This window comes from Telmatherina bonti, assembly GCF_933228915.1.
Source record: "Telmatherina bonti genome assembly, chromosome: 24".
NCBI lineage: Eukaryota > Metazoa > Chordata > Actinopteri > Atheriniformes > Telmatherinidae > Telmatherina > Telmatherina bonti.
In genome coordinates this window covers 29,374,764-29,400,506 of record NC_136633.1, presented here as the reverse complement: position 1 = coordinate 29,400,506, position 25,743 = coordinate 29,374,764, and the positions used below count along the sequence as shown (strand labels likewise).

The window sequence follows — 25,743 nt, the reverse complement described above, 5'->3', positions numbered from 1 at the left end:
GATGGATCCGTATCCTTTATTTCATGAAGGCTTCCGCAGCGTTTTACAGACACTTCAGCTCCTGTTATGCCACCTGCTTGTGAAAATATCCAGTAAGATGAAACCACTGGGTTTCCAGCAGCCGTTACTGGAGGTCAGGAATCTAACTACCGTCTCAACACTGGCCGAAAACAGAAGTAACATGAGAAACGTGGGCTGACCACAACTTTTTATTCATTTCTAAGTCATATTTCCATTAAGAGTCACTGAGTAAAAAAACTTTTTCTTTTATGTCCGTAGGATGATAAAATGCATCTGCATAACAAAGAGAAAGGACGCCAGGACAAACGTTCCCGCATTGCACAAACTTTTTGTAATGTCTTTGGCAAGCTGCAGTAGTAGCCTCGGTAAGAACAGAAAATATTGCACACACTTCATGAAATCAGTCTGAACGTTGTTCACTTGGCTTTAGACAATTTCTGTACAAGTCTGTTGGCCTGAAGTAGAAAACATGGATTCCAACGGTAAAATATCACAGATTTGAATGGGACCAAAACAGATAAAAACAGACTGGGTGTCACCTCCAAATACAAATCCTGAAGCTCCAGGATGTTTGTCTTCTGGATCAGTGTTTGTCGATCCAACGCATCACATTTCAGCAAAACGTCTCTTTGTCAGAAACTCCTGCTAAAATATTCTAGATGCATATTTTCCCTCTTTAACAGCATCAGTCTTTTAAAACAATGTCCCCTGAAATAACCAAAATGATCAGATTTGTTATTATTTATAGTTTTTAACCCTTTTAAAGCTATTTTTTTCCAGAGTTTTAGAGGAGAATCCATAAAACAGAAGCAGGTGAGTATTTTCTCCATGACTGGAAGCGGTGTGGATGTTCATGCCGTGTTTGTTTCACACAGTCAGTCGTTAAAACAAAAAGTACCAACGTGTAAAAACCAGCTGTAAAAATATGAGTCAGTCTTTTAAAGCAACTTCTGCCTGAAATATAAACGTCACATAATAATGTAGTTTTTAACACTTTAAAGCTCAGTTTGCTTTTATGGAGGAAAAAACTTGAAATAATTCCTATAAAATGTTTTTCCTGCTTGGACATGAAAGCTGGAAGTCTAAATGAAAACATCTGGTTATGTTCAAGTAAATCCAGCATCAAAAACAGCATTTTTAATGGTTTCAATGGGATTTTTCTGTCTTTAGGATCAGCGTGTACGTTTTGAGTAGCTTGGCCATGGCAGGTCCATCCAGTGCCTAAAACACAGAACTGTGTGATGATCTGAAAGAAGAATGATGTTTGTGAAGTTTCAGCTGAAGAAGCATGAAAACAACTTCAGGATTTTCTCCAACGCTGGATGAAGCAAACGCGACAGAGGGCGCTGAAGTCTCCACAGGAAACAAAGCGCTCCATCAGCTGATGACGAGTAGACTCGGAGGAAAACGGCAAAGAGACACGTTTCCATGTGACCCCCCCGCAGTCTACCTGCCGATGTCTGACACCTGCCGATCAGAGAGCGGTGGTGGAGCCGTGCGGGTTGGCGCTTGGCGTGCCGCTGATGGTGTTGAAGATGCCCAGCGAGTCGGACAGGGCGGTCCTGGAGCCATCTTCCACCGGGCTGATCTGCAACCGAGTGGAAGGAGATTTACTGCAAACTCTGTGTTCAGCAGCAGTTTCTGTCTTTTCATTCAAATCAGACAACTTGTTTCGAAAATGTTCTCTGATGAAACAATTTAAACACGACAAGCAACAAATCCTCTGAAAGTCATGGGAACACCTAACAAACTAATGAAACAGTCCATTAATATTAGTACATGTAGTATTTTAATGAAATGACGGCAGCTTTACCATCCGATCTGCTGAGGCGAGCAGCAACGACAGCAGGAGATAAACAAAGACATGTTAGTAAAAGCAGACATGCGGGTTAAAACCTGCAAACAAAACTGCATTAAAACAGCAGTAAATTCAATTATATGAAGTCTTCAGTTTCACTTTTACAAATGTTTTATAGTTCATTTAATATTAATAAACAAAACCTAGTTTTCCATTAATTCTAAAATGGATATAAATATTTACCTATGCATTAGATTATATACACTATTCACAAAAAGTTAGGGATATTCAGCTTTTGGGTGAAATTTCACAACAAGCCTAAAATGCATTCAAACCTGTACAGGTGAACTTAATGTGATCTTCTCTAAGCTTTTAAATGCACATGTCCAACTGTTAAATGTTTCAATAAATTTTACACAAGTTGCTGTTCTCTAACAAGGAGCTTAACGGCAAAAATCACGGCAGGTGTGTGATCCTTGAATTGACCAATAAATGTCCTGGTTCAATTAGAGCTGGTGTTTAAACAGTTGTCCTCATCATGCTGTTCACATTTTGACATCATGAGACCAAGACGACACCTAACAATGGAACAACAGTCCCTTGCCATTGCCATGCTTCAAACAGGACGTTCTCAGACAGAAGTGGCCACTGAGCTTGGAGTGTCACAGAGTGTCATCAGCAGGTTGCAACAGAGATATGGAGAGACTGGAAGAGTCACAGAAAGGCCTAGAAGTGGACGTCCTTTGGCCACATCCCGTGCTGATGACCGCTACATTGTGAACACTGCCCTGAGAAACCGGATGATGAATGCCACTCAACTCCAGGCACGTTTAAGAGAGGTGAGAGGCACCCAAGTGTCACGTCAGACCATTCCAAACCGTTTCCATCAGCGTGGTCTGCGTGCTAGACGACCTGCATGGGTACCTGACCACACCACCAGGCACAGGCATCATCGTCTTGCATGGGCCAGGGAGCATTTACGCTGGACGAGGAACCAGTGGGCCTCAGTGCTGTTCTCTGATGAAAGTCGATTCACACTGAGCAGAAATGATGGCCGGCAACGATGTTGGAGACGTCAGGGAGAGCGCTATGCATCAGCCACTGTTGTCACCAGGCCAGCTTTTGGTGGTGGCGGTGTTACAGTGTGGGCAGGGGTGTCCACTTGGTACAGAACTGCCCTACACTTTGTGAATGGTACAGTGACAAGCCCATACTACCTGAATAACATCATTAATCCAGTGATTGTGCCCCTACATGAACAGCACAGGCCTAATTTCATCTTCATGGACGACAATGCTCCTGCTCATCAAGGCCGCATCATCAGGGAACGGCTGTGGGAGACTGGTGTACCTCAAATGGAACGGCCTGCACTCTCTCCAGACCTGAATCCCATTGAAAACCTGTGGGATCAGCTGAGCCGTCGTGTAGAGGCTCGAGACCCTGCACCCCAGAACCTCAATGACCTGAGGGCTGCCCTTCAAGAAGAGTGGGATGCCATGCCTCAGCAGGCAATAAGTTGCCTTGTGAACAGCATGAGACGTCGTTGTCAAGCTGTAATTGATGCTCAAGGGCACATGACCAGATATTGAGACGTTCAAATTTTTTGTTGTGATGTAACTACCATTGTTGTTACCTTTTGTGTTGAATGAATTTTTTGAGATGAGGAAATCAGTAGTGCATCCTTCTACTTAAATGTCTTACTTTTATGATATTATATCACTGTAGCATGAACATATTGCATTTTCCATAAATTTCACCTGAAAGCCAAATATCCCTAACTTTTTGTGAGTAGTGTATATATATACACATACATACATATATATATATATATATATATATATATATATATATTATATATATATATATATATATATATATATATATATATATGTATATATATATATATACATACAATAGGAGTGGTGAACTGAGGAGAAGAAGGTATATTCTCTTAGTGTTGGGTGATGAGAACACCATGCATCGCAAAGACCAAAATCCTTCATGTACTGTTTAACCGTTTCAGCTGATTTCCAACCTCGATACTTTCCTAATGAACTGTATTTGTCTAGAATAACATTTAAGTCCCCTGCTACAATTAATGTGTTATCTAAGTGATCAAGAGAAGCAACATTTCTTCTAATTGGCTGCTTTTACAGTTGGAATCGAACGTCTGATCTTCTGCCTTCCACCTCTGTGGTTCAGAAAGCATCACTGAGTATCTTTAACGCCATCCAGGTTCTTTCAAGGGAAAATCATGTAAAACTAGCTTGTGTTTCGCATTGCTGGCTAAACCATGACACAGCTTCGTACCTGTTCATGCATGATGTTGGACAACTCCCTGGTCAGGTCCCTGTAGTTGGCTTTCATCTCATCATGATACTCCTGCTGGTCTTCCTTAATCAGCTGCTCATTAACTCCCAGAGCATGTCCGCAGGCGTCCACAAACTGCCTGCAGAGAGATGAACGAGTCAACACTTGGTGTTTCATTGTTCTCCCAACATACGTGACATTCTTTTCATTTACTCATCCTAACTTAAAAATCTGATCTCTAATGGTTAATGCTTGTATACCCAATCTTGACACCCTTACCTCCAGAAATAAAACACTATTCTAAGAGTTATGAGAAGAAGTAACTTTCTCTTCTTGTAAATTGATGTTATAATCCAAACAGAAATGTAAAGATTTATTGTTTTGCTTTGAATTAATCATGATAGGAAATAAAAGTGGAACGCAGTTAAAATCCAGATAAAGGCAACATGTGTCTGTGCAACTAGGAGGAAGTCTGGGGGTCAAATGAGCTTTAAAACCTCTCACACACATACAAGTTAACAAATGTGTTAATACATCATCTGTTTAGATGATCCAGCAGCACGAAGGCAGAATGTAGCACTATCACAGTTTGTAGCCGGCTAACACAGCCTCTGTCAGCTGGTTAGCTAACGTTACCTCCATGTTCGCTCAGTTAGCTCTTAGCTCCATGCAGCTTGGACAGGTGTCTGTCAACCACCTCCATCCTCACATCCCCCCTCTTTGCCCATTTTTGTATTTTCAGGGAGAGACTGTGTGATGCTACGTATGATGCTACTAAAATGGCGACGGTGGGGACTGCCCAATGAGCTTCAATTCAGCTCTTTAGGAACTGACGAGCCACGCTACGGAGGCTCCACCCATCTTTTATAAACAATGTGTCTCAATTCATTAGTGCACTGGAATGCAGTGCGTAGTGCTCACTACGGTGGGTTAGTGCTGTCCCAAATGGAACATGGACATAGTGCACTAACCGGTAGTGACGAACTCGCATTTTACCACAATTATTCTGCCGCCAAAAGTAAAACAAAGCGCTAAATTAGGAGAATGAATTTGCTTCTCATGAAACTCCATCGCATCAAAGGTGACGAAGGATCCTCCTCTGATTGGCTGAACATGAGTTGGTACGTATATTTATTTATTTCTAACATGTATGACCCGCCTGCATACGTGCCCAGAATGCGTACCTGTTGCCAGTCTCGCTTCATTATTGGCTCATCGTTTCAGAGACGGTTCATCCCACTAAATTCTTTTTAGGAAGTTGTAATAAATAAATGAACAAATCCAGCAAACATAACTTTATGTATCATATCATCATATATTATGGCCTACACTAGAGGGATCTATCTCAGTTGTTAACTATATAAAGTAACATCAGACTGTCATGTGTCTCTGCATGTCTCCCACAGGCTTATTAGTATCATAAAGTTTAAATCAAAACACTAATAAAACAGCTTTTAAATATGCAAAGATATTGTCAGTATAAAAATGTCCTTTACATGAAACACATGTTTTAACTGGTGTTTACTCTGATGCTCTGCACATTAGGATTAGGATTAGGATTAGGATTATAAATGATAATGTAGGGAATGTAATGCTGTAAAGAAGATGCTCAGACACAGAGATGCAGCAAAGTTGTAGAAACATTTTATTGAATCCTTTATTGAATCTCCTCCTGCTTGTAGCGGTCCATCTTCCTCATGACGCTCCTCAGGCCGCCTGTCTGAATCCACCTGCAAGCTCGCTTCACCTGCTGCCTGTCAGAAGCCAGGTGTGTGTGGAGAGGTCTTTCAGGACCCTAGTGACCAGGTGGAGGTCCGTCTTTCAGGATCCTAGAGACCAGGTGGAGGTCCGTCTTTCAGGATCCTAGAGACCAGGTGGAGGTCCGTCTTTCAGGATCCTAGAGACCAGGTGGAGGTCCGTCGCTCAGGATCCTAGAGACCAGGTGGAGGTCCGTCTTTCAGGATCCTAGAGACCAGGTGGAGGTCCGTCTTTCAGGATCCTAGAGACCAGGTGGAGGTCCGTCGCTCAGGATCCTAGAGACCAGGTGGAGGTCCGTCTTTCAGGATCCCAGAGACCAGGTGGAGGTCCGTCTTTCAGGATCCTAGAGACCAGGTGGAGGTCCGTCTTTCAGGATCCTAGAGACCAGGTGGAGGTCCGTCTTTCAGGATCCTAGAGACCAGGTGGAGGTCCGTCTTTCAGGATCCTAGAGACCAGGTGGAGGTCCGTCTTTCAGGATCCTAGAGACCAGGTGGAGGTCCGTCGCTCAGGATCCTAGAGACCAGGTGGAGGTCCGTCTTTCAGGATCCTAGAGACCAGGTGGAGGTCCGTCTTTCAGGATCCTAGAGACCAGGTGGAGGTCCGTCTTTCAGGATCCTAGAGACCAGGTGGAGGTCCGTCTTTCAGGATCCCAGAGACCAGGTGGAGGTCCGTCTTTCAGGATCCTAGAGACCAGGTGGAGGTCCATCTTTCAGGATCCTAGAGACCAGGTGGAGGTCCATCTTTCAGGATCCCAGAGACCAGGTGGAGGTCCGTCTTTCAGGATCCTAGAGACCAGGTGGAGGTCCATCTTTCAGGATCCTAGAGACCAGGTGGAGGTCCGTCTTTCAGGATCCTAGAGACCAGGTGGAGGTCCGTCTTTCAGGACCCTAGAGACCAGGTGGAGGTCCATCTTTCAGGATCCTAGAGACCAGGTGGAGGTCCATCTTTCAGGATCCTAGAGACCAGGTGGAGGTCCGTCTTTCAGGATCCTAGAGACCAGGTGGAGGTCCGTCTTTCAGGATCCTAGAGACCAGGTGGAGGTCCGTCTTTCAGGATCCTAGAGACCAGGTGGAGGTCCGTCTTTCAGGATCCTAGAGACCAGGTGGAGGTCCGTCTTTCAGGATCCTAGAGACCAGGTGGAGGTCCGTCTTTCAGGATCCCAGAGACCAGGTGGAGGTCCGTCTTTCAGGATCCTAGAGACCAGGTGGAGGTCTGTCTGCTGGGGAACAACCAGCAGGAGAACCAGCAGCGTCTCCAGGAACCGTCTGTGAGGCTGATGAGAGGCAGAGGATGGTAATGATGTGTTTCTCCCCAGATCATGACTGCATTTATATCTAAACAATAAATAATTTGGCGAATGGGAAACAAATTGTGTGTCTCTATATGATGAAGATCTACAATGAACTTCTCTTTACATTTTTCTAATATAATTATATATTTTGTAATAATTAATTTATTACCACACACAAAACACACGAAACATTCAGTAAATATTACATGACACCAACTACAACGTAAACTAAACACACACACACACTCGATGGATTTTCAATCAGGGACAGACGAGGTGGAGCCATGCAGAAGAAAGTTACACACTTTGCACTCTAATAATCAAACCAACTAAATTCACTACTATGTTTATTTTATATCTATATTTTCTCGTTCAGTCTCAGCAGTTCAGATCTGACGATACGATGCAGATTTATGGCATCAGTGGTAACCATAGTAACGGACCGCGCTCTAAAAACTGGCGCTATATCGGTATTAATAGTTTACGTTATAAACACCACAATGCTTCATCTGGACGTTCAACAAGGATGAATGAACATACAGAACCTATAACATTCATCATTTATACCACATATAACCTGTATACGTCCACTACAGCGGATAAAAACTGCTAACAGTGTGCTAACCTACGGTGCTAACTACCGAGTCTGACAAATGGTCAGATCCATAACTGTCGTCAGGGATAGATTAGCAGGTTGCAGTATACATCACAATCATAACGGAATAATTTAATACTTACATTTATACAAATGAATCCCCGTCTGGACCGGCGTTAAACTCCGCCATTATTTACCTGGTAAACTGATGGAAAGTCCATCCTCTTCTGCTACGTCAGCAAAATGGCGTCGATTTAGTGCGAGAAGTGTCCATCGTTCCACACTGCATTTATGAGCGGGTTTAGGGCAGCATCCGGGTACTTTCAGTGCAACGAGTTTTTGGCACAAAAGTCAGTGTAAACGCACTGAAACATAGTGCGCCAGGTAGTGTTAGTGCGCTGAATGAGACACAGCCTATGGCAGGGGTGTCAAACTCCGGTCCTGGAGGGCCGGTATCCTGCTGGTTTTTGTTTGTTTCCCTGCTCCAACACATCCGATTCAAGGATCCAGCAGCTTCCTGTCAACCTGTATATTTATTTCAGTCAGGTGTGTTGGAGCATGTAGACAACAAAAACCTGCAGGAAACCGGCTCTCGAGGACTGGAGTCTGACACCTGTGATCTACGGTCTGAACACACAAACCTTACCGTTAGCCTAGTTAGCTTAGCGGCTATGTTGCATGTGATTATTCCGCTGTAGAGTAAAACACACGCCGGTGAGATAATTACAGTAAATATCTGAGTAAAAAGTTGGTGAAGTTATTAGAAATATCTGCAATCATCCAAAATGACTGCCAGATTGTTTTCTACACACACCTGCTGCGGTTATGAGACTGATGTTCCTGCAAACACACGTCTCAGCAGTTAATTCTTCTGAAACGAGTTTCCAGTGAAAGCAGGATTTCTGAATGTTTCCAAGCAGTAATCTCTACCTGAACACCTCTTTTAGCTGCTTGACCTTGTTGTCTGGATATTTCTTGGCACTGCTGTTGTCCAGGAAGGCTCTGGCGTAGGCGAGTGGACCGGCGTTCACCTGAAACACAATGGAACCATTTCCAGAAGCTTCCTCGGGAAGGAAAAGCCTGACGCTGGTTGCTACGCTACCTGGACGCTGATGCTGCCCTGCAGTTTGAGCTGCAGGCGGATCATGTCCACCTCCGAGGCCGAGCACAGGAGTCGCAGCTCCGACACCTTGGCGCTCATCTCGTCGATGGCGACCTCGATGGGGCTCAGGTCGGTCTGGTGTTGGTACATGACGGCGATACGCTTCTTTACATACGGGAAGCAGTGGGTGGCTGGTGGACAGAGTGAAGGAGTGGAGACGTACTTCCTGAGAGATGGTCAACAGTTCAACAAGACATTTAGACATGTTTTACATGGAGGTGAGTCCTCATGGAAACATTCCTATCATGTGTTAATGGTGGATGTAAACAGCTGAGCTCCTCTGGTACAGCAAGGTGAGATAACACCTGAACCTTGGAGTAATAAAGCAAAGCCTGATTACATTTACAGTCACTGGCACGGAGGTCAGAAGTCAGCAGTAACAAACAAGCAGGAAGTTCCGTTTGTTGCTGATAAACAACATGAGTCAACATGGAACACAGTTTACATACAAGCCATGATGACAACGAGGAAATACACGGAGAGATTCCTCATCAGCTCCGCTGGATCACATGCAAGTAATCCCAGGAACCAGTAAAGTAATCCCGACTGAGTAAAGTAATTCCATCCATCCATCCATCTTCTGTTGCTGCTTATCCGGGGTCGGGTCGCGGGGGCAGCAGCCTAAGCAGGGAAGCCCAGACTTCCCTCTCCCCAGCCACATTTGCCAACTCTGCGGGGGGATCCCGAGGCGTTCCCAGGCCAGCCGAGAGATATAATCCCTCCAGCGTGTCCTGGGTCTTCCCCGGGGTCTCCTCCCAGAGGGACGTGCCTGGAACACCTCACCAGGGAGGTCCAGGAGGCATCCTGACCAGATGCCCGAGCCACCTCAACTGGTTCCTCTCGATGCGGAGGAGCAGCGGCTCTACTCTGATCTGATCTGCGAATCGCTCAAGCGAGAGCTGGGAATCACGACCAGATGAAACCAACAGGACCACGTCATCTGCAAAAAGCAGAGACCCAATCCTGAGACCACCAAGCCGGATCCCCTCAACACCTCGGCTGCACCTAGAAATTCTGTCCATATAAGTTATGAACAGAATCGGTGATAAAGGGCAGCCTTGGTGGAGTCCAACCCTCACCGGAAACGAATCCGACTTACTACCGGCAATGTGGACCAAGCTCTGACCAAGCTCAGGGACCGGACAGCCCGTACAAGGGGGTCCGGTACCCCATACTCCTGGAGTACCCCCCCCCCCCCCCCCCCGGGAGCCCCCGGGGGACACGGTCGAATGCCTTCTCCAGGTCCACAAAGCACATGTAGACTGGTTGGGCAAACTCCCATGCCCCCTCCAGGACCCCAAAGAGGGTATAGAGCTGGTCCACTGTTCCACGACCAGGACGAAAACCACACTGCTCCTCCTCAATCTGAGATTCGACTATCCGGCGGACCCTCCTCTCCAGGACCCCTGAATAGACCTTACCAGGGAGGCTGAGGACTGTGATTCCCCTGTAATTGGAACACACCCTCCGGTCCTCCTTCTTAAAAAGGGGGACCACCACCCCAGTCTGCCAATCCAGCGGTACTGTCCCCGATGTCCACGCGATGCTGCAGAGACGTGTCAGCCAGGACAGCCCCACAGCATCCAAGTGGTGATCAGTTGAAGCTCCGTCCCCCTCTTCACCCGAGTGTCCAAGGCATGTGGCCGCAGGTCCGACGATACGACTACAAAGTCGATCATTGAACTGCGGCCCAGGGAATCCTGATGCCAGGTGTACATATGGACACTCTTATGTTGGAACATGGTGTTCGTTATGGACAATCCATGACGAGCACAGAAGTCCAATAACAAAACACCATTTGGGTTCAGAGGGGGGGACCATGCCTCCCAATCACTCCCCTCCAGGTCTCACTGTCATTGCCCACATGAGCATTGAAGTCCCCCAGCAGAACAATGGAGTCCCCAGAAGGAGCACCCTCCAGCACTCCCTCCAAGGACTCCAGAAAGGGTGGGTACTCTGAACTGCTGTTCGGTGCATAAGCACAGACAACAGTCAGGACCCGTCCCCCCACCCGGAGGCGGAGGGAAACTACCCTTTCATCCACCGGGGTAAACCCCAACGTGCAGGCACCAAGCTGGGGGCTGATGAGAATGCCCACACCTGCTCGGCGCCTCTCACCATGAGCAACTCCAGAGTGGAAGAAGGTCCAGCCCCTCTCGAGGGTACTGGTTCCAGAGCCCAAGCCATGCGTGGAGGTGAGTCCAACTATATCTAGTCGGAACCGCTCAACCTCGCGCACAAGCTCAGGCTCCTTCCCCACCAGAGAGGTGACGTTCCACGTCCCTAGAGCCAGCTTCTGCAGCCGGGGATCGGACCGCCAGGGTCCCCGCCTCTTGCTGCCGCCCAGCTCACACTGCACCCGACCCCTACGGCTCCTCCCGCAGATGGTGAGCCCACGGGAGGTGGGGCCCATGTAACCCTTTCGGGCTGAGCCCGACCGGGCCCCATGGGCGAAGGCCCGGCCACCAGACGCTCGCTCTCGTACCCCGCCTCCAGGCCTGGCTCCAGAGGGGGGTCCCGGTAACCCGCGTCCGGGCAAGGGAACATTTATTTAGTAATGTAATTCTGGACTGAGTAAAGTAATCCAGACTGCTGCTTTCTTGAGGACTTACTCGTCAGAACAGTCCGCCGTTTACACTGCTCCTCCACTCCTCCCTGCTTCTTGCCAGAAACTGTGAATGGCGTCTCAAAGACAAAGCGGCGGATGTTGTGGCTCTTCTCGAAGTCGGTCTTCCTGTCCTCCAGCTCCTTGTCGTCCAGGTGGGGCGTAACATGAGTCACCTGGATGTAGGCGTACTTGGAGTCCAGGTCTTTGGGGTTTACCTGTGGATCAGGAAATATGCTTAAAACTGCTGCGAGACTAAAAACAACGTGGAAGTTAGAAAAAACCCGTGTCATAAAAGCATCCATGCAGACTCCCACCTTCCCGGAGTCCTGGATGATCTTTACGTTTTCCTGTCCGAACTTGTCAGAGTAGAGCTTCAGAAGGCGCTGCGAGATTTCAGACAGTGGAGTGAACTTTGGCTCCTTGTAGATGTATTCCTTCCCATCCTCATCCTCGAAGAAGCCCTGCAGGAACAACAGTCCACTGAGTTCTGCCAACAAACCTCCCTAAAACATCACAACGGATCTGTTGGAAGCACAAGTTCAGCTGCAAATGAAGCATCGACCGGCTGCTGCACAGCAGGGCTGCAGAATATTACAAATGATGTCAAATATCACCATGCAGCTCCATGTTTATAAACAACTATTTCAGTCCATGGCTCTGGTCTCAGATGGGCTGCAGAACAAGAACAGATGTTCCGACGGCGCCGTAATGCACGTTTATAGATGGACATATTGTGCAGCCCTGAATGAGCGGATGATGATTCTCATACATAACGTAAAAAGTTGCACAGACAAAAAAAAACAAAACAAATTTGACTGAAATGTTCATGGAGATTACCCAGAATGCATCACAGGACAACACAAGTACAATCTGTGTGTTTCCAACAAACACAAAACTACTCCAAAAAGTACACACTCCACGTTGGCTGGTGACGTGCACATCAAGTTTCATCTGCATGCCTCTAAAACTGAAGGCGGAGAAGACTCAGCTGGAACAGCTGGAAGACTTACCGCAGCCTCCAGTCGGGAAGCAAAGGAACAGACACATTGAGAGGTTTCTCTGCACACAGCGACATCTTGGTCATGTGGGAAACGTGTTCTGAAGGCTCACCTGTCCGAAGAAGGCCACTCTGAAGAAGGTCCCCAGCAGCCTCTTGCCGCTGTGCATCACCTCCATCACTTTAGTGTAGGCTCGGTGGAGCGTGTCGTACAGATGTGTCAGTTTCTGATCCGTTGAGAGAAGACACGGGAACAAAGGTTCAGGAAGCAGCCAGAAGGCGAAGCTCACAGAAACAGGCGGAAGTGGTGAAACGTTCAGGAACAGCAGCAGGAATGCCTGCAGCTGTCATGGCTGACATGGTCACTAAACGGGCAAACGCTCGGGAATATCGCGATGAAGAACAGCAGGAAGCCGTCCCAGATGTTCCGTATGGCTTCATCTCCACTCACCGTGTTTCTCCTCTACGGATGGTTTGAGCCGCCGTATCTGCTTCCCGCTCGCCGTTACCATGACACCGGGACGGCGTGCGTCTCCTTGGTGCTTTTACAGACGTTTCTACAGTTTCCTGCCGTCTCCAGCTGCCTCTCCTGCTGTCATGGAAAACTCGCCACAAACGCTCCTGTCTGTGTAAACACCTCTGGTTTTCCTCCATCTCAGCCACGCCGTACCTCCTGCATCCACGTCGCTCCGTGCAGGAACGTCCACGTGTTGCAGGAACGCTCCTTTTACACACGCCGAGCGGGGCGGGGGGGTCCTCAGGACCAGGACTGAGACACGCCGAGCGGGGCGGGGGGGTCCTCAGGACCAGGACTGAGACACGCCGAGCGGGGCGGGGGGGTCCTCAGGACCTGGACTGAGACACGCCGAGCGGGGCGGGGGGGTCCTCAGGACCTGGACTGAGACACGCCGAGCGGGGCGGGGGGGTCCTCAGGACCTGGACTGAGACACGCCGAGCGGGGCGGGGGGGTCCTCAGGACCAGGACTGAGACACGCCGAGCGGGGCGGGGGGGTCCTCAGGACCTGGACTGAGACACGCCGAGCGGGGCGGGGGGGTCCTCAGGACCTGGACTGAGACACGCCGAGCGGGGCGGGGGGGTCCTCAGGACCTGGACAATCCGGCTGCTCTGATGACCAAAGGGATCGAGTGAAAATTAAAACGTGTTTAGTTTAGTTTAGTTTAGTTTAGTTTGTTTTGTTTAGTTTGTTTTGGTTTAGTTCAGTTTAGTTTAGTTTAGTTTAGTTTGTTTAGTCTAGTTTAGTTTAGTTTGGTTTAGTTTAGTTCAGTTCAGTTTGTTTAGTATAGTTTAGTTTAGTTTGTTTAGTTTAGTTTAGTTCAGTTTGTTTAGTATAGTTTAGTTTGTTTAGTTTAGTTTGGTTTAGTTTAGTTCAGTTCAGTTTGTTTAGTATAGTTTAGTTTAGTTTGGTTTAGTTTAGTTCAGTTCAGTTTAGTTTAGTTTGTTTAGTTCAGTTCAGTTTAGTTTAGTTTGGTTTAGTTTAGTTCAGTTCAGTTTGTTTAGTATAGTTTAGTTTGTTTAGTTTAGTTTGGTTTAGTTTAGTTCAGTTCAGTTTGTTTAGTATAGTTTAGTTTGGTTTAGTTTAGTTCAGTTCAGTTTAGTTTGTTTAGTTTAGTTCAGTTTAGTTTAGTTTGTTTAGTTTAATTTGGTTTAGTTTAGTTTAGTTTAGGTCAGTTTAGCTTGTTTAGTTTAGTTTAGTTTAATTTGGTTTAGTTTCGTTCAGTTTAGTTTAGTTTAATTTAGTTTAGTTTAGTTTAATTTAATTTAATTTGGTTTAGTTTAGTTTAGTTTAATTTGGTTTAGTTTGGTTTAGTTTAGTTTAATTTAGTTTAGTTTAATTTGGTTTAGTTTAGTTTAGTTCAGTTTAGTTTGTGTTGTTTAGTTTAGTTCAGTTTAGTTTGTTTAGTTTAATTTGGTTTAGTTTAGTTTAGTTTGTTTAGCTTAGTTTAGTTTAGTTTGTTTAGTTTAGTTTAATTTGGTTTAATTTAGTTTAGTTTAGTTTATTTTGTTTTGTTTAGTTTAATTTGGTTTAGTTTAGTTCAGTTTAGTTTGTGTTGTTTAGTTTAGTTCAGTTTAGTTTGTTTAGTTTAATTTGGTTTAGTTTAGTTTAGTTTAATTTGGTTTAGTTTAGTTTATTTTAGTTTAGCTTAGTTTAGTTTAGTTTGTCTAGTTTGTTTAGTTTAATTTGGTTTAGTTTATTTTGCTTAGTTTAGTTTAGTTTAGTTTAGTTTATTAGTGATCCCCATTAGCTGTAGAATGTGAGAAATACAAACGAAACTAAAGACGCAGAAAACTGAGGATTTTTATTTGTTCTGCTTTAACTTCCTGTTTCCACAGCGCCAGGATGAACGTGAAGCAGGATTACCTCGAAGTCCCTGCGCTGCTCGTAGATGGGAATGACGAGCTTGTAGACATCAGCGATAAGTTCGTAGCGCTCCGCCTTCCACAGGCCGTCAGCACACTCCTCCAGCAGCTCCATCAGCACCTCCTGAACACAAACACATGCCAATAAAGCAGCGTGCTGCGAGCAGCTGCACACGTTTAACACTGCAAACAGAAGCCGGACTGACGGAGCACCGTGTCCCTGCAAAGACGGCGAGGACGAGACATCGTCTCCGTCCTTTTTATGGACGGATTGCTCTGATTTCAGCTCGTAAAGACGGAGAATAAAACATGTTTAATGGCCAACAGACATGTTGACCGACTCATAAAAGCTCCGTCTTGTCTGGTTTCAGGTTTTTATGTCAACATCCTCGCTGACCCCCTCCTCCCGGTAGCTGCTCAGAAATCTCGGGGTCAACAAATTTAATGTACCATCTGCAAACCAATCAGCAATCTTAGGGTGATAAGAGCTGTCAGTAAATGAGCCAGACGTGCTCTAGGATCTGAGAGGAGCTAAATGTCTGACCTCGCTGAAGTGGACGTCCTGCATCCCTACATCCTCCATCATGGCCGCCTCCTCGTCAATGTTTGGAGTGATGACGCGGAAGGCCGAGCAGCCCTGCCTGGACATACCTGGCATAAAGAAACACAAGAAAGTCAAAGCAGACTTTTTCATACAACAAACTGCTGATTTTCACGCTGCTGGAAAATGATGTTTACGTTTGATGGAGGGTTTGTTTTTAACTCTTACTGTATCACAGCTGAATCACATTTCACCACTAAGCAAACCAGTTATAAGCTTGCACACAATCTGCAACAGCCAATCAGTCGCCAGCTCAGAGAATTACCCAGGTGATGTGATTGGATGATGAATTCACTGCTGTTTTAATGATCTGTTGTCCACCTGTGTTGCCAGGTTGGATTATTTTCATCAAATTTAATTTATCAGCATGGTGGGATCTGGTAGTTGGATTCTGCATGGTGGGATCTGGTTGGTGGGATCAGCATGGGGGGATCTGGTCTCTCTGGATCAGCATGATGGGATATGGTTGGTGGAATCTGGTTGCTTAGATCAGCATGGTGGGATCTGGTTGGTGGATTCTGGTTGGTGGGATCTGATTGGTGGGATCTGGTTGGTAGGATCAGCGTGTTGGGATCTGGTTGGTAGGATCAGCGTGTTGGGATCTGGTTGGTAGGATCAGCGTGCTGGGATCTGGTTGGTAGGATCAGCGTGTTGGGATCTGGTTGGTAGGATCAGCGTGTTGGGATCTGGTTGGTAGGATCAGCGTGCTGGGATCTGGTTGGTAGGATCAGCGTGTTGGGATCTGGTTGGTAGGATCAGCGTGCTGGGATCTGGTTGGTAGGATCAGCGTGTTGGGATCTGGTTGGTAGGATCAGCGTGCTGGGATCTGGTTGGTAGGATCAGCGTGCTGGGATCTGGTTGGTAGGATCAGCGTGTTGGGATCTGGTTGGTAGGATCAGCGTGCTGGGATCTGGTTGGTAGGATCAGCGTGTTGGGATCTGGTTGGTAGGATCAGCGTGTTGGGATCTGATTGGTAGGATCAGCGTGTTGGGATCTGGTTGGTAGGATCAGCGTGTTGGGATCTGGTTGGTAGGATCAGCGTGCTGGGATCTGGTTGGTAGGATCAGCGTGTTGGGATCTGGTTGGTAGGATCAGCGTGTTGGGATCTGGTTGGTAGGATCAGCGTGCTGGGATCTGGTTGGTAGGATCAGCGTGTTGGGATCTGGTTGGTAGGATCAGCGTGTTGGGATCTGGTTGGTAGGATCAGCGTGTTGGGATCTGGTTGGTAGGATCAGCGTGCTGGGATCTGGTTGGTAGGATCAGCGTGTTGGGATCTGGTTGGTAGGATCAGCGTGTTGGGATCTGGTTGGTAGGATCAGCGTGTTGGGATCTGGTTGGTAGGATCAGCGTGTTGGGATCTGGTTGGTAGGATCAGCGTGTTGGGATCTGGTTGGTAGGATCAGCGTGCTGGGATCTGGTTGGTAGGATCAGCGTGTTGGGATCTGGTTGGTAGGATCAGCGTGTTGGGATCTGGTTGGTAGGATCAGCGTGTTGGGATCTGGTTGGTAGGATCAGCGTGTTGGGATCTGGTTGGTAGGATCAGCGTGCTGGGATCTGGTTGGTAGGATCAGCGTGTTGGGATCTGGTTGGTAGGATCAGCGTGTTGGGATCTGGTTGGTAGGATCAGCGTGCTGGGATCTGGTTGGTAGGATCAGCGTGTTGGGATCTGGTTGGTAGGATCAGCGTGTTGGGATCTGGTTGGTAGGATCAGCGTGTTGGGATCTGGTTGGTAGGATCAGCGTGTTGGGATCTGGTTGGTAGGATCAGCGTGTTGGGATCTGGTTGGTAGGATCAGCGTGCTGGGATCTGGTTGGTAGGATCAGCGTGCTGGGATCTGGTTGGTAGGATCAGCGTGTTGGGATCTGGTTGGTAGGATCAGCGTGTTGGGATCTGGTTGGTAGGATCAGCGTGTTGGGATCTGGTTGGTAGGATCAGCGTGTTGGGATCTGGTTGGTAGGATCAGCGTGTTGGGATCTGGTTGGTAGGATCAGCGTGTTGGGATCTGGTTGGTAGGATCAGCGTGTTGGGATCTGGTTGGTAGGATCAGCGTGTTGGGATCTGGTTGGTAGGATCAGCGTGTTGGGATCTGGTTGGTAGGATCAGCGTGTTGGGATCTGGTTGGTAGGATCAGCGTGCTGGGATCTGGTTGGTAGGATCAGCGTGCTGGGATCTGGTTGGTAGGATCAGCGTGTTGGGATCTGGTTGGTAGGATCAGCGTGCTGGGATCTGGTTGGTAGGATCAGCGTGTTGGGATCTGGTTGGTAGGATCAGCGTGTTGGGATCTGGTTGGTAGGATCAGCGTGTTGGGATCTGGTTGGTAGGATCAGCGTGTTGGGATCTGGTTGGTAGGATCAGCGTGTTGGGATCTGGTTGGTAGGATCAGCGTGCTGGGATCTGGTTGGTAGGATCAGCGTGTTGGGATCTGGTTGGTAGGATCAGCGTGTTGGGATCTGGTTGGTAGGATCAGCGTGCTGGGATCTGGTTGGTAGGATCAGCGTGTTGGGATCTGGTTGGTAGGATCAGCGTGTTGGGATCTGGTTGGTAGGATCAGCGTGTTGGGATCTGGTTGGTAGGATCAGCGTGTTGGGATCTGGTTGGTAGGATCAGCGTGCTGGGATCTGGTTGGTAGGATCAGCGTGCTGGGATCTGGTTGGTAGGATCAGCGTGTTGGGATCTGGTTGGTAGGATCAGCGTGTTGGGATCTGGTTGGTAGGATCAGCGTGTTGGGATCTGGTTGGTAGGATCAGCGTGTTGGGATCTGGTTGGTAGGATCAGCGTGCTGGGATCTGGTTGGTAGGATCAGCGTGTTGGGATCTGGTTGGTAGGATCAGCGTGTTGGGATCTGGTTGGTAGGATCAGCGTGCTGGGATCTGGTTGGTAGGATCAGCGTGTTGGGATCTGGTTGGTAGGATCAGCGTGCTGGGATCTGTAGGTGAGACACCAGTTGCTAAAGCAGTTCCTCAAACCGTCCGACGGACATCCCAAAGGCGATAATGAAGCGGTCGTGATCCAGCTTCAGATCCTGGACTAAACAATAAAACTCCTCTGTTTTCTAGACCAGGATAAACTCTGCGCCTCTTTCCGCCAGCACAGTGTCATCGTGGCTTCATGTGGAATCCATCTTCCAAGTTTGTTTTACATTTTTCAACATTTATTCACAGTTTCGCTTCACACTTGATGTTAGAAGCGTCAATAATTCAATAATTCACCTCTGAATTATTCACCATTTTGTGCCGTTTATCCACATCGGTCCCGGTGTGTAAGGGCTTTAAGACGCATGGAAACAATCAGGCTTTGGTTGGACCAACACTGAAATGATTTATTTCCTTTATCATGGCCGTTCCTACAAATCAGTGGCATTCTAATGCCTCCATAATCCGTTACGGGTTCCCTCTGGTTGTGTATATTTAGTGAAATAACAGCTGATGCTGCTTGCTTGTGTCGATGCTGCAGACCGAGTTGAGCTTACAGAAGAAACTCTTTTAACTTTGACATTAATGAATGTTTACTGCTTGTTTTGTTTTGTTAGAGTAACCTGGAGTCACCTCTCTGCCAGATGCTGCGAACACATCTAGAATAAAAACAGACGAAAGCCTCGGTGCTGCGTGGTCATAAAATCCTGTCACGTTATACAACTGATCCCTCTAAACTGCTGCGGAGTATCTGGCTTGATACGGAAAAGGCAAACGGGAAAGGATCTTATCCAGGGAACGCGTGTTGGGAGTTTTTAAACACAGACGACCCTTGGACCTGAACTCGTGATCCTGTCAGCGAGGACAAGACGAGTTCAGGATCATCATCAGCTCTTATCTAGTTTATCTTCTCTTTAAAGTCTTTAGTCTTCATGCCATTAGTAAACAATCATAGCTTTAATACAGGCTGGTTTTATCAGCCAATCATCTCAGGATCATCTGTTTCTGTGGGAACATTTAGCTGTGACTCATTTTATGGCTTCTGTAAATCAGGATCATAAACTGAATGTTGTTCATTTGGCTGTGAAAGTGAGATAAGCAGCTCGAACACCCACCTTTTCTCCACAGGTACTCGGCCACCAGAGCAGCAACATGGACGTAACACATGGCAGCCTGTTGGTGAGGAAGACGAGCACAGTCTTCATGAGCTGCTACATCACCATCCAACACAGACTTCTTAATTCACAATGAGAATCATAATAATAATAATAAACATTTCAACAACAATAGGCTCCTGCCTCCATATGGCTCGGACACTAAATGTTAAACTAAGCTGGAATAGTTCAGCTGACCACAAACAACAAAAGCAGGACAGAACATCAGAAAACAAGCTCACATTTACATAAAAATCAAGAACAAACAACCATAACAGAGAAATTCTTTCAATGTTTGTCTTTTTTTTAATAGTCTTGTCCAGCATTTAAGCAGCAGCCTGATGTTCTGCTGAACAAATTTATTTTACTAAGGGGAACTTTTATAGATATCATGATCCCCTTGTATTTCTGGGTTTTTATTTTATCTTCCTATTTGTTTTGGATAATTGTTGGTATTACAGAGTTTATGCTGCTGGACCGGGACAGAAACAGAACAGAAAAGAGAACAGAGAAAACAAGAGAAAGAGATCAATGCATACATGTATATGCACATACATACCCACCTACCTACATACATATGTATATACACACACACACACATATATTCATTCATTTTCTGAACCGCTTATTCCAATTCAGGGTCGCGGGGAAGCTGGAGCCTATCCCAGCCGGCTTTGGGCGACAGGCAGGGTACACCCTGGACAGCTCGCCAGTCCATCGCAGGACCACACAGAGAGACGAACAACCACTCACACTCACTCCTAGGGGCAATGTAGAGTGACCAATTAACCTAACATCATGTCAAGCCGGAGAGAACCCACGCATACACAGGGAGAACATGCAAACTCCACACAGAAAGGGCACTGACCAAAACCCGCCCCAGCCAAGGATCGAACCAGTGACCTTCTTGCGGTGAGGCCACAGTGCTAACAGCCCACACACACACACACACACACACACATATATATATATATATATATATATATATATATATATATATATATATATATATGTATATATATATATATATATATATATATATATATATATATATATATGTATATATATATATATATATATATATATATATATATATGTATATATATATATATATATATATATATATATATATATATATATATATATATATATATATATATATATATATCAGCTTAGCCAGCGAGGGGGAGAAACCTGACACCCACCAATCAGGCTGCTTGTCAACTCATTTGCATACTAAATGCTGATTGGTTGTTCACTGGGAGGAGAAAGGAGGGGACCCACTTTGCAATGCTGTACAACTGGCATTTACGTGTAACCATGGCAACCAGCAGGATGACAGCTTTAAGGGTGATGTGCTGTGAAAAGCATTTTAGTCCCGACAGTTTTCTAGACCTCACCAAGACACTTAGATTTCTGCCCAACCAGGACGTTGACAGTAACTATAGCAACCAGCAGGATGGCAGCCACGATGGTGAGGTTTTCCATGTTTCCCTGCTGCCACACACCTGACTCAGATGAATGGGTCATTCAGAGGCTGCTGCAGAACTGGACAACAAGCTGCTAGAGAACCTTTTCATCTGGATCAGGTGTGATGCAGCAGGGAAACATCTAAAACCTGCAGGACCCTGGACCAAGAGGTCAGAGTGGCTGATCCCTGCAGAACATCTAGAGGCTGGATTGTAGACCTCCTGGACGGATAGAAACGCTGGAAAACCTCCGTAGACCAGCTGGAGGGTCACATGACCAGCTGGAGGGTCACATGACCATCACAGTTCCACACTGCTGGTCCTGGTGGGGGAGGACGTGGACTTAGGGGGTCTTTTAGGGAGGGGGGAGTGGACCTGGGGGGGTCCGATGCGAGAGGAGGTGGACCTGGGGGGGTCAGATGGGGAAGGACGTGGACCTGGGGGGGTCAGATGCGAGAGGAGGTGGACCTGGGGGGGTCAGATGGGGGAGGACGTGGACCTGGGGGGGTCAGATGGGGGAGGACGTGGACCTGGGGGGGGTCCGATGGGTGAGAAGGTGGACTTGGGGGGGAGGGGGGCGGGGGGGGGGGGGGGTTTGATGGGTGAGGAGGTGGACCTGGGGGGGGTCCGATGGGGGTTTTAAGGGATCACTGGAGACTACATTTGTTGAAACTGAATTAAAAATGTGGACCAACTACATCTGTGGAGTAAAGCTTTGTGTCGTCAGCGTAGAGACGGATCCACTCCAGGTTTTCCACATGATTAATGTAAACAGAGAAAAGGGAGTAGACGTGTAATCCTGCGGGACGCCTTCTGCAAGATGACGAGCTGGAAATAGAAACTGCTCAGACTTCACAGACTGCAGCTTTTCCTGTGCAGCAGTTTAAGAAGAAAGACGCTGCCGAGCCTTAGGGTGCAGGTTTACTGACCTCAGAAAGGTCTCCGTTCTTGTTGTGGATGCGAGCCATGCTGTCCAGCCAGGTCTTCCTGAGCTCCGGGGTGCTGGTGTAGGACTTGGCCAAGCTGTACTGGAGGTCCACCAGCATCTCCGGGTCATTCTCGTGCTCCTTCATCTGCTCCGTGGCCATGAGCACGGTCCGGATCCGCTTGGTGAGGTCCTTCAAGTCTGAAGGGAATGCCGTATGCTGGAAACATGTCAGGTGAGTTTTAGGTGAGGAAAACCAGAAACGAGCAGAAAGATACGCCTAAACTCGTCATGTTTATTACATGCACAGAAAATAATCTGTAATCTTTTCTGCAGAAACAAAATGATATTTTTAGAGTTCTTAGGAATCATTTCATTGTTTGATCAACTGCTTGATGCAAATTTGCAACAAACCAATTCTAGTATTTTTTTATTTTTAAATCATTTAATTTACTTCAGTTATTCATTTATTTGGATTTATTTATTATTTAAGATTGTAAACAATAATTACTTTAATAATTTTTGGAGGGGGGGGAGTATCAGATTGCGTTCAATGGGGTTTTGAGCAAAGTGTGAATAAATTTATACAAAATGTCTGAGACTAAATCAGATATGATTCATAAAACATTTCCAATTGATGCTAAACGCTAAATGGTAAACACTAAATGCTAAACGCTAAATGCTAAACATTAAATGCCAAATGCTAAATATTAAACGCTAAATGCTAAATGCTAAACATAAAATGTCAAAAGCTATATGCTAAACATTAAACGCTAAATGCTAAACATTGAATGTCAAACGCTAAATGCTAAACATTAAACGCTAAATGCTAAATGCTAAACATTAAATGCCAAACGCTATATGCTAAACATTAAACGCTAAATGCTAAAAGATTAAATGCCAAACACTAAATGCTAAACATTAAATGCTAAATGCTAAATGCTAAACATTAAATGGAAATGCTAAATATTAGATGCTAAACACTAAATGCTAAACATTAAACGCTAAATGCTAAATGCTAAACATTAAATGCCAAAAGCTATATGCTAAACATTAAACGCTAAATGCTAAAGATTCAATGCCAAACGCTAAATGCTAAACATTAAACGCTAAATGCTAAACATTAAATGCCAAACGCTATATGCTAAACATTAAACGCTGAATGCTAAAAGATTAAATGCCAAACACTAAATGGTAAACATTAATTGCCGAATGTTAAATGCTAAACATTAAACGCTAAATGCTAAACATTAAATGCCAAACGCTATATGCTAAACATTAAACGCTGAATGCTAAAAGATTAAATGCCAAACACTAAATGGTAAACATTAATTGCCGAATGTTAAATGCTAAACATTAAACGCTAAATGCTAAACATTAAACGCTGAATGCTAAAAGATTAAATGCCAAACACTAAATGGTAAACATTAATTGCCGAATGTTAAATGCTAAACATTAAACGCTAAATGCTAAACATTAAATGCTAAATGCTAAACATTAAATGCTAAATGCTAAACACTAAATGCTAAAAATTAAATGCTAAATAAATGTTAAACGCTAAATGCTAAACATTAGATGCTAAACACTAAATCCTAAACTCTAAAAGCTAAACATTAAATGCTAAACCCTAAAAGCTAAACACTAAATGCTAAACATTAAATGCTAAATGCTAAATGCTAAATATGAGATGCTAAATACTAAATGCTAAACGCTAAATGCTCAACATTAAATGCTAAACATTAAATGGAAATGCTAAATATTAGATGCTAAACACTAAATGCTAAACATTAAATGCTAAACGCTAAATGCTAAACATTAAATGCTAAATGCTAAATATTAGATTCTACACACTAAATGCTAAACACCAAACGCTAAATGCTAAATATTAGATTCTACACACTAAATGCTAAACACCAAACGCTAAATGCTAAACATTAAACGCTAAATGCTAAATTTTAAACACTAAATGCTATACAGTAAATGCTCAACATTAAATACTAAACACTAAATGCTGAACACTAAATGCTAACCAAGGTCTGTAAGAAAGGGTAAATAATGTGAAAGCTTTATGTTGATAATCCTCCATCGAACGGGATGAAAGGCGAATCAGAATCTCAGACCTGCAGAAGGATCCAGGACTGCTGACTGTCCTGGACCCTGGATATCCTGGACCCTAGATATCCTGGATGTCCTGGACCCTGGATATCCCAGACCCTGGATGTTGTGGACCCTGGCTGTCCTGGATGCTGATTGTGTGTGGTGTTCCAGAAGCATCCTCACCTTGATGTTCTTGTCACTGTTTGCACAGTTGTTGATGATGGAGAGAGACTGCTGGAAGCGGGTTCCTCCGATGCCGATCACGTCCGCGATCAGCTGGCTGACAGCGATGACCACCTGCAGGGACGGAGACCGACAGACACGCTGGAGCGTTGGCGTCCAGAAACAAGCGGGAACAGCGTCTGGGACATGCACGGACCTGCAGGTGCGTTCGAACGAACGACTTGCGACCCGTGTAGTCGAAGTTGTTCTTCATGAGGAAGTAGAGAAGGTGGGCGGCGTCGCTGCGGATGGAGCTCAGCTTGGAGTTGCAGCATTTCAGGATTTCATAGCAGAGAGACGCGCACATGTCGGCCCGGCCGTCGTAGAAGGCACGCGGGAACTGTAAGAAGCACAGCCTGATCAGACCCTCCTACTCCCATCACCACCGTAGAGGGAACAGAGTTTCACCTTGTAGATGAAGGTCCTGAGGGAGGTGAAGACCTGCTTCAGGGCAGCTTCTGACTGGGGGATCTGCAGGAAGCACAGGTGCACCTGGAAAACCTTCTTCATCAGGGGATTGTGGCCCAGGTCGGAGGTCAGCTGGGTCTGGAGGACAGCAGAGGCAGGTTGGAGGGAGCAGGTGTCGTGCACGCTGCAGGTTTACCTGTTCGTACCTTGAAGCCCATGATGAAGATGCTGAGCGTGTCCAGCACCGTCAGGCAGACCTCCGTGGACACGTTGGCCTCCAGCAGACACTGGCTGTGCACGTCGGCCTCGGCGTGCGAGAACGCTGCCAGTAGACGTGCACAACGGCGTTAGAGATGGTTAAAGTCAGAAGCTCGATAACAGAACACTGATCTGCTGTGGCTTTACCGCCACGCCCATCCTTATCAATAACCTCTAATGATCATTAAATGTCTTTATTAGTGCTTATCACCTTCCTTCCACCTGCTATCTGGTGGCAAAGGTGGCCACGTTTATCTCCAACACGCTCGTGTGAAGGATAATAAACGTTTCCTTTCTTTCCAGACAAAAACAAACTAAAACATAAAGTCATACTGAAATAAAATAAAACATGAAAAATAAAATGAAAATACATTAAAAAAAAAAAAAAAAAAAAAAAAAAAAAAAAATATATATATATATATATATATATATATATATATATATATATATATATATATATATATATATATATAAAATCATATAAAAAATAAATAAAAATAATATAAAATACAATAAATAATAATAATAATATAAAATAAAATAAATTAAATAAAAATAAATTATATAAAAAAAATAATAAGTTAAATTAGATAAAATAAAATAGGTCCCAGGTCTCTACTTTCTGTCAACAATTTTCTACAGGCGAGGTTCTCCTGCAGGAGGTTCTACAGGCGAGGTTCTCCTGCAGGAGGTTCTACAGGCGAGGTTCTCCTGCTGGACGTTCTACAGGCGAGGTTCTCCTGCAGGAGGTTCTACAGGCGAGGTTCTCCTGCAGGA

General features: G+C 45.6%; 1 protein-coding gene across 3 annotated transcripts in view; it reads right to left on the bottom strand.

Annotated features, from left to right (window-relative positions):
• Positions 1 to 193: 193 nt before the first annotated feature.
• Positions 194 to 25,743, bottom strand: part of LOC306773843 (dedicator of cytokinesis protein 9-like) — a 143,364-nt gene continuing 117,814 nt past the window's right edge. For all 3 annotated transcript variants that reach the window (XM_079263776.1, XM_079263774.1, XM_079263775.1), the window contains exons 38-52: positions 24,915 to 25,030; positions 24,709 to 24,846; positions 24,458 to 24,640; positions 24,262 to 24,375; positions 21,986 to 22,201; positions 19,549 to 19,606; positions 15,465 to 15,571; positions 14,922 to 15,044; positions 12,654 to 12,767; positions 11,858 to 12,004; positions 11,548 to 11,758; positions 8,876 to 9,066; positions 8,704 to 8,804; positions 4,130 to 4,268; positions 194 to 1,609 (exon numbers count right to left, since the gene is read on the bottom strand). In XM_079263776.1, coding sequence (XP_079119902.1) covers positions 1,496 to 1,609; positions 4,130 to 4,268; positions 8,704 to 8,804; positions 8,876 to 9,066; positions 11,548 to 11,758; positions 11,858 to 12,004; positions 12,654 to 12,767; positions 14,922 to 15,044; positions 15,465 to 15,571; positions 19,549 to 19,606; positions 21,986 to 22,201; positions 24,262 to 24,375; positions 24,458 to 24,640; positions 24,709 to 24,846; positions 24,915 to 25,030 — 2,072 coding nt within the window. In that variant the 3' untranslated portion in view covers positions 194 to 1,495. The remainder of the gene's footprint in view (positions 1,610 to 4,129; positions 4,269 to 8,703; positions 8,805 to 8,875; positions 9,067 to 11,547; positions 11,759 to 11,857; positions 12,005 to 12,653; positions 12,768 to 14,921; positions 15,045 to 15,464; positions 15,572 to 19,548; positions 19,607 to 21,985; positions 22,202 to 24,261; positions 24,376 to 24,457; positions 24,641 to 24,708; positions 24,847 to 24,914; positions 25,031 to 25,743) is intronic.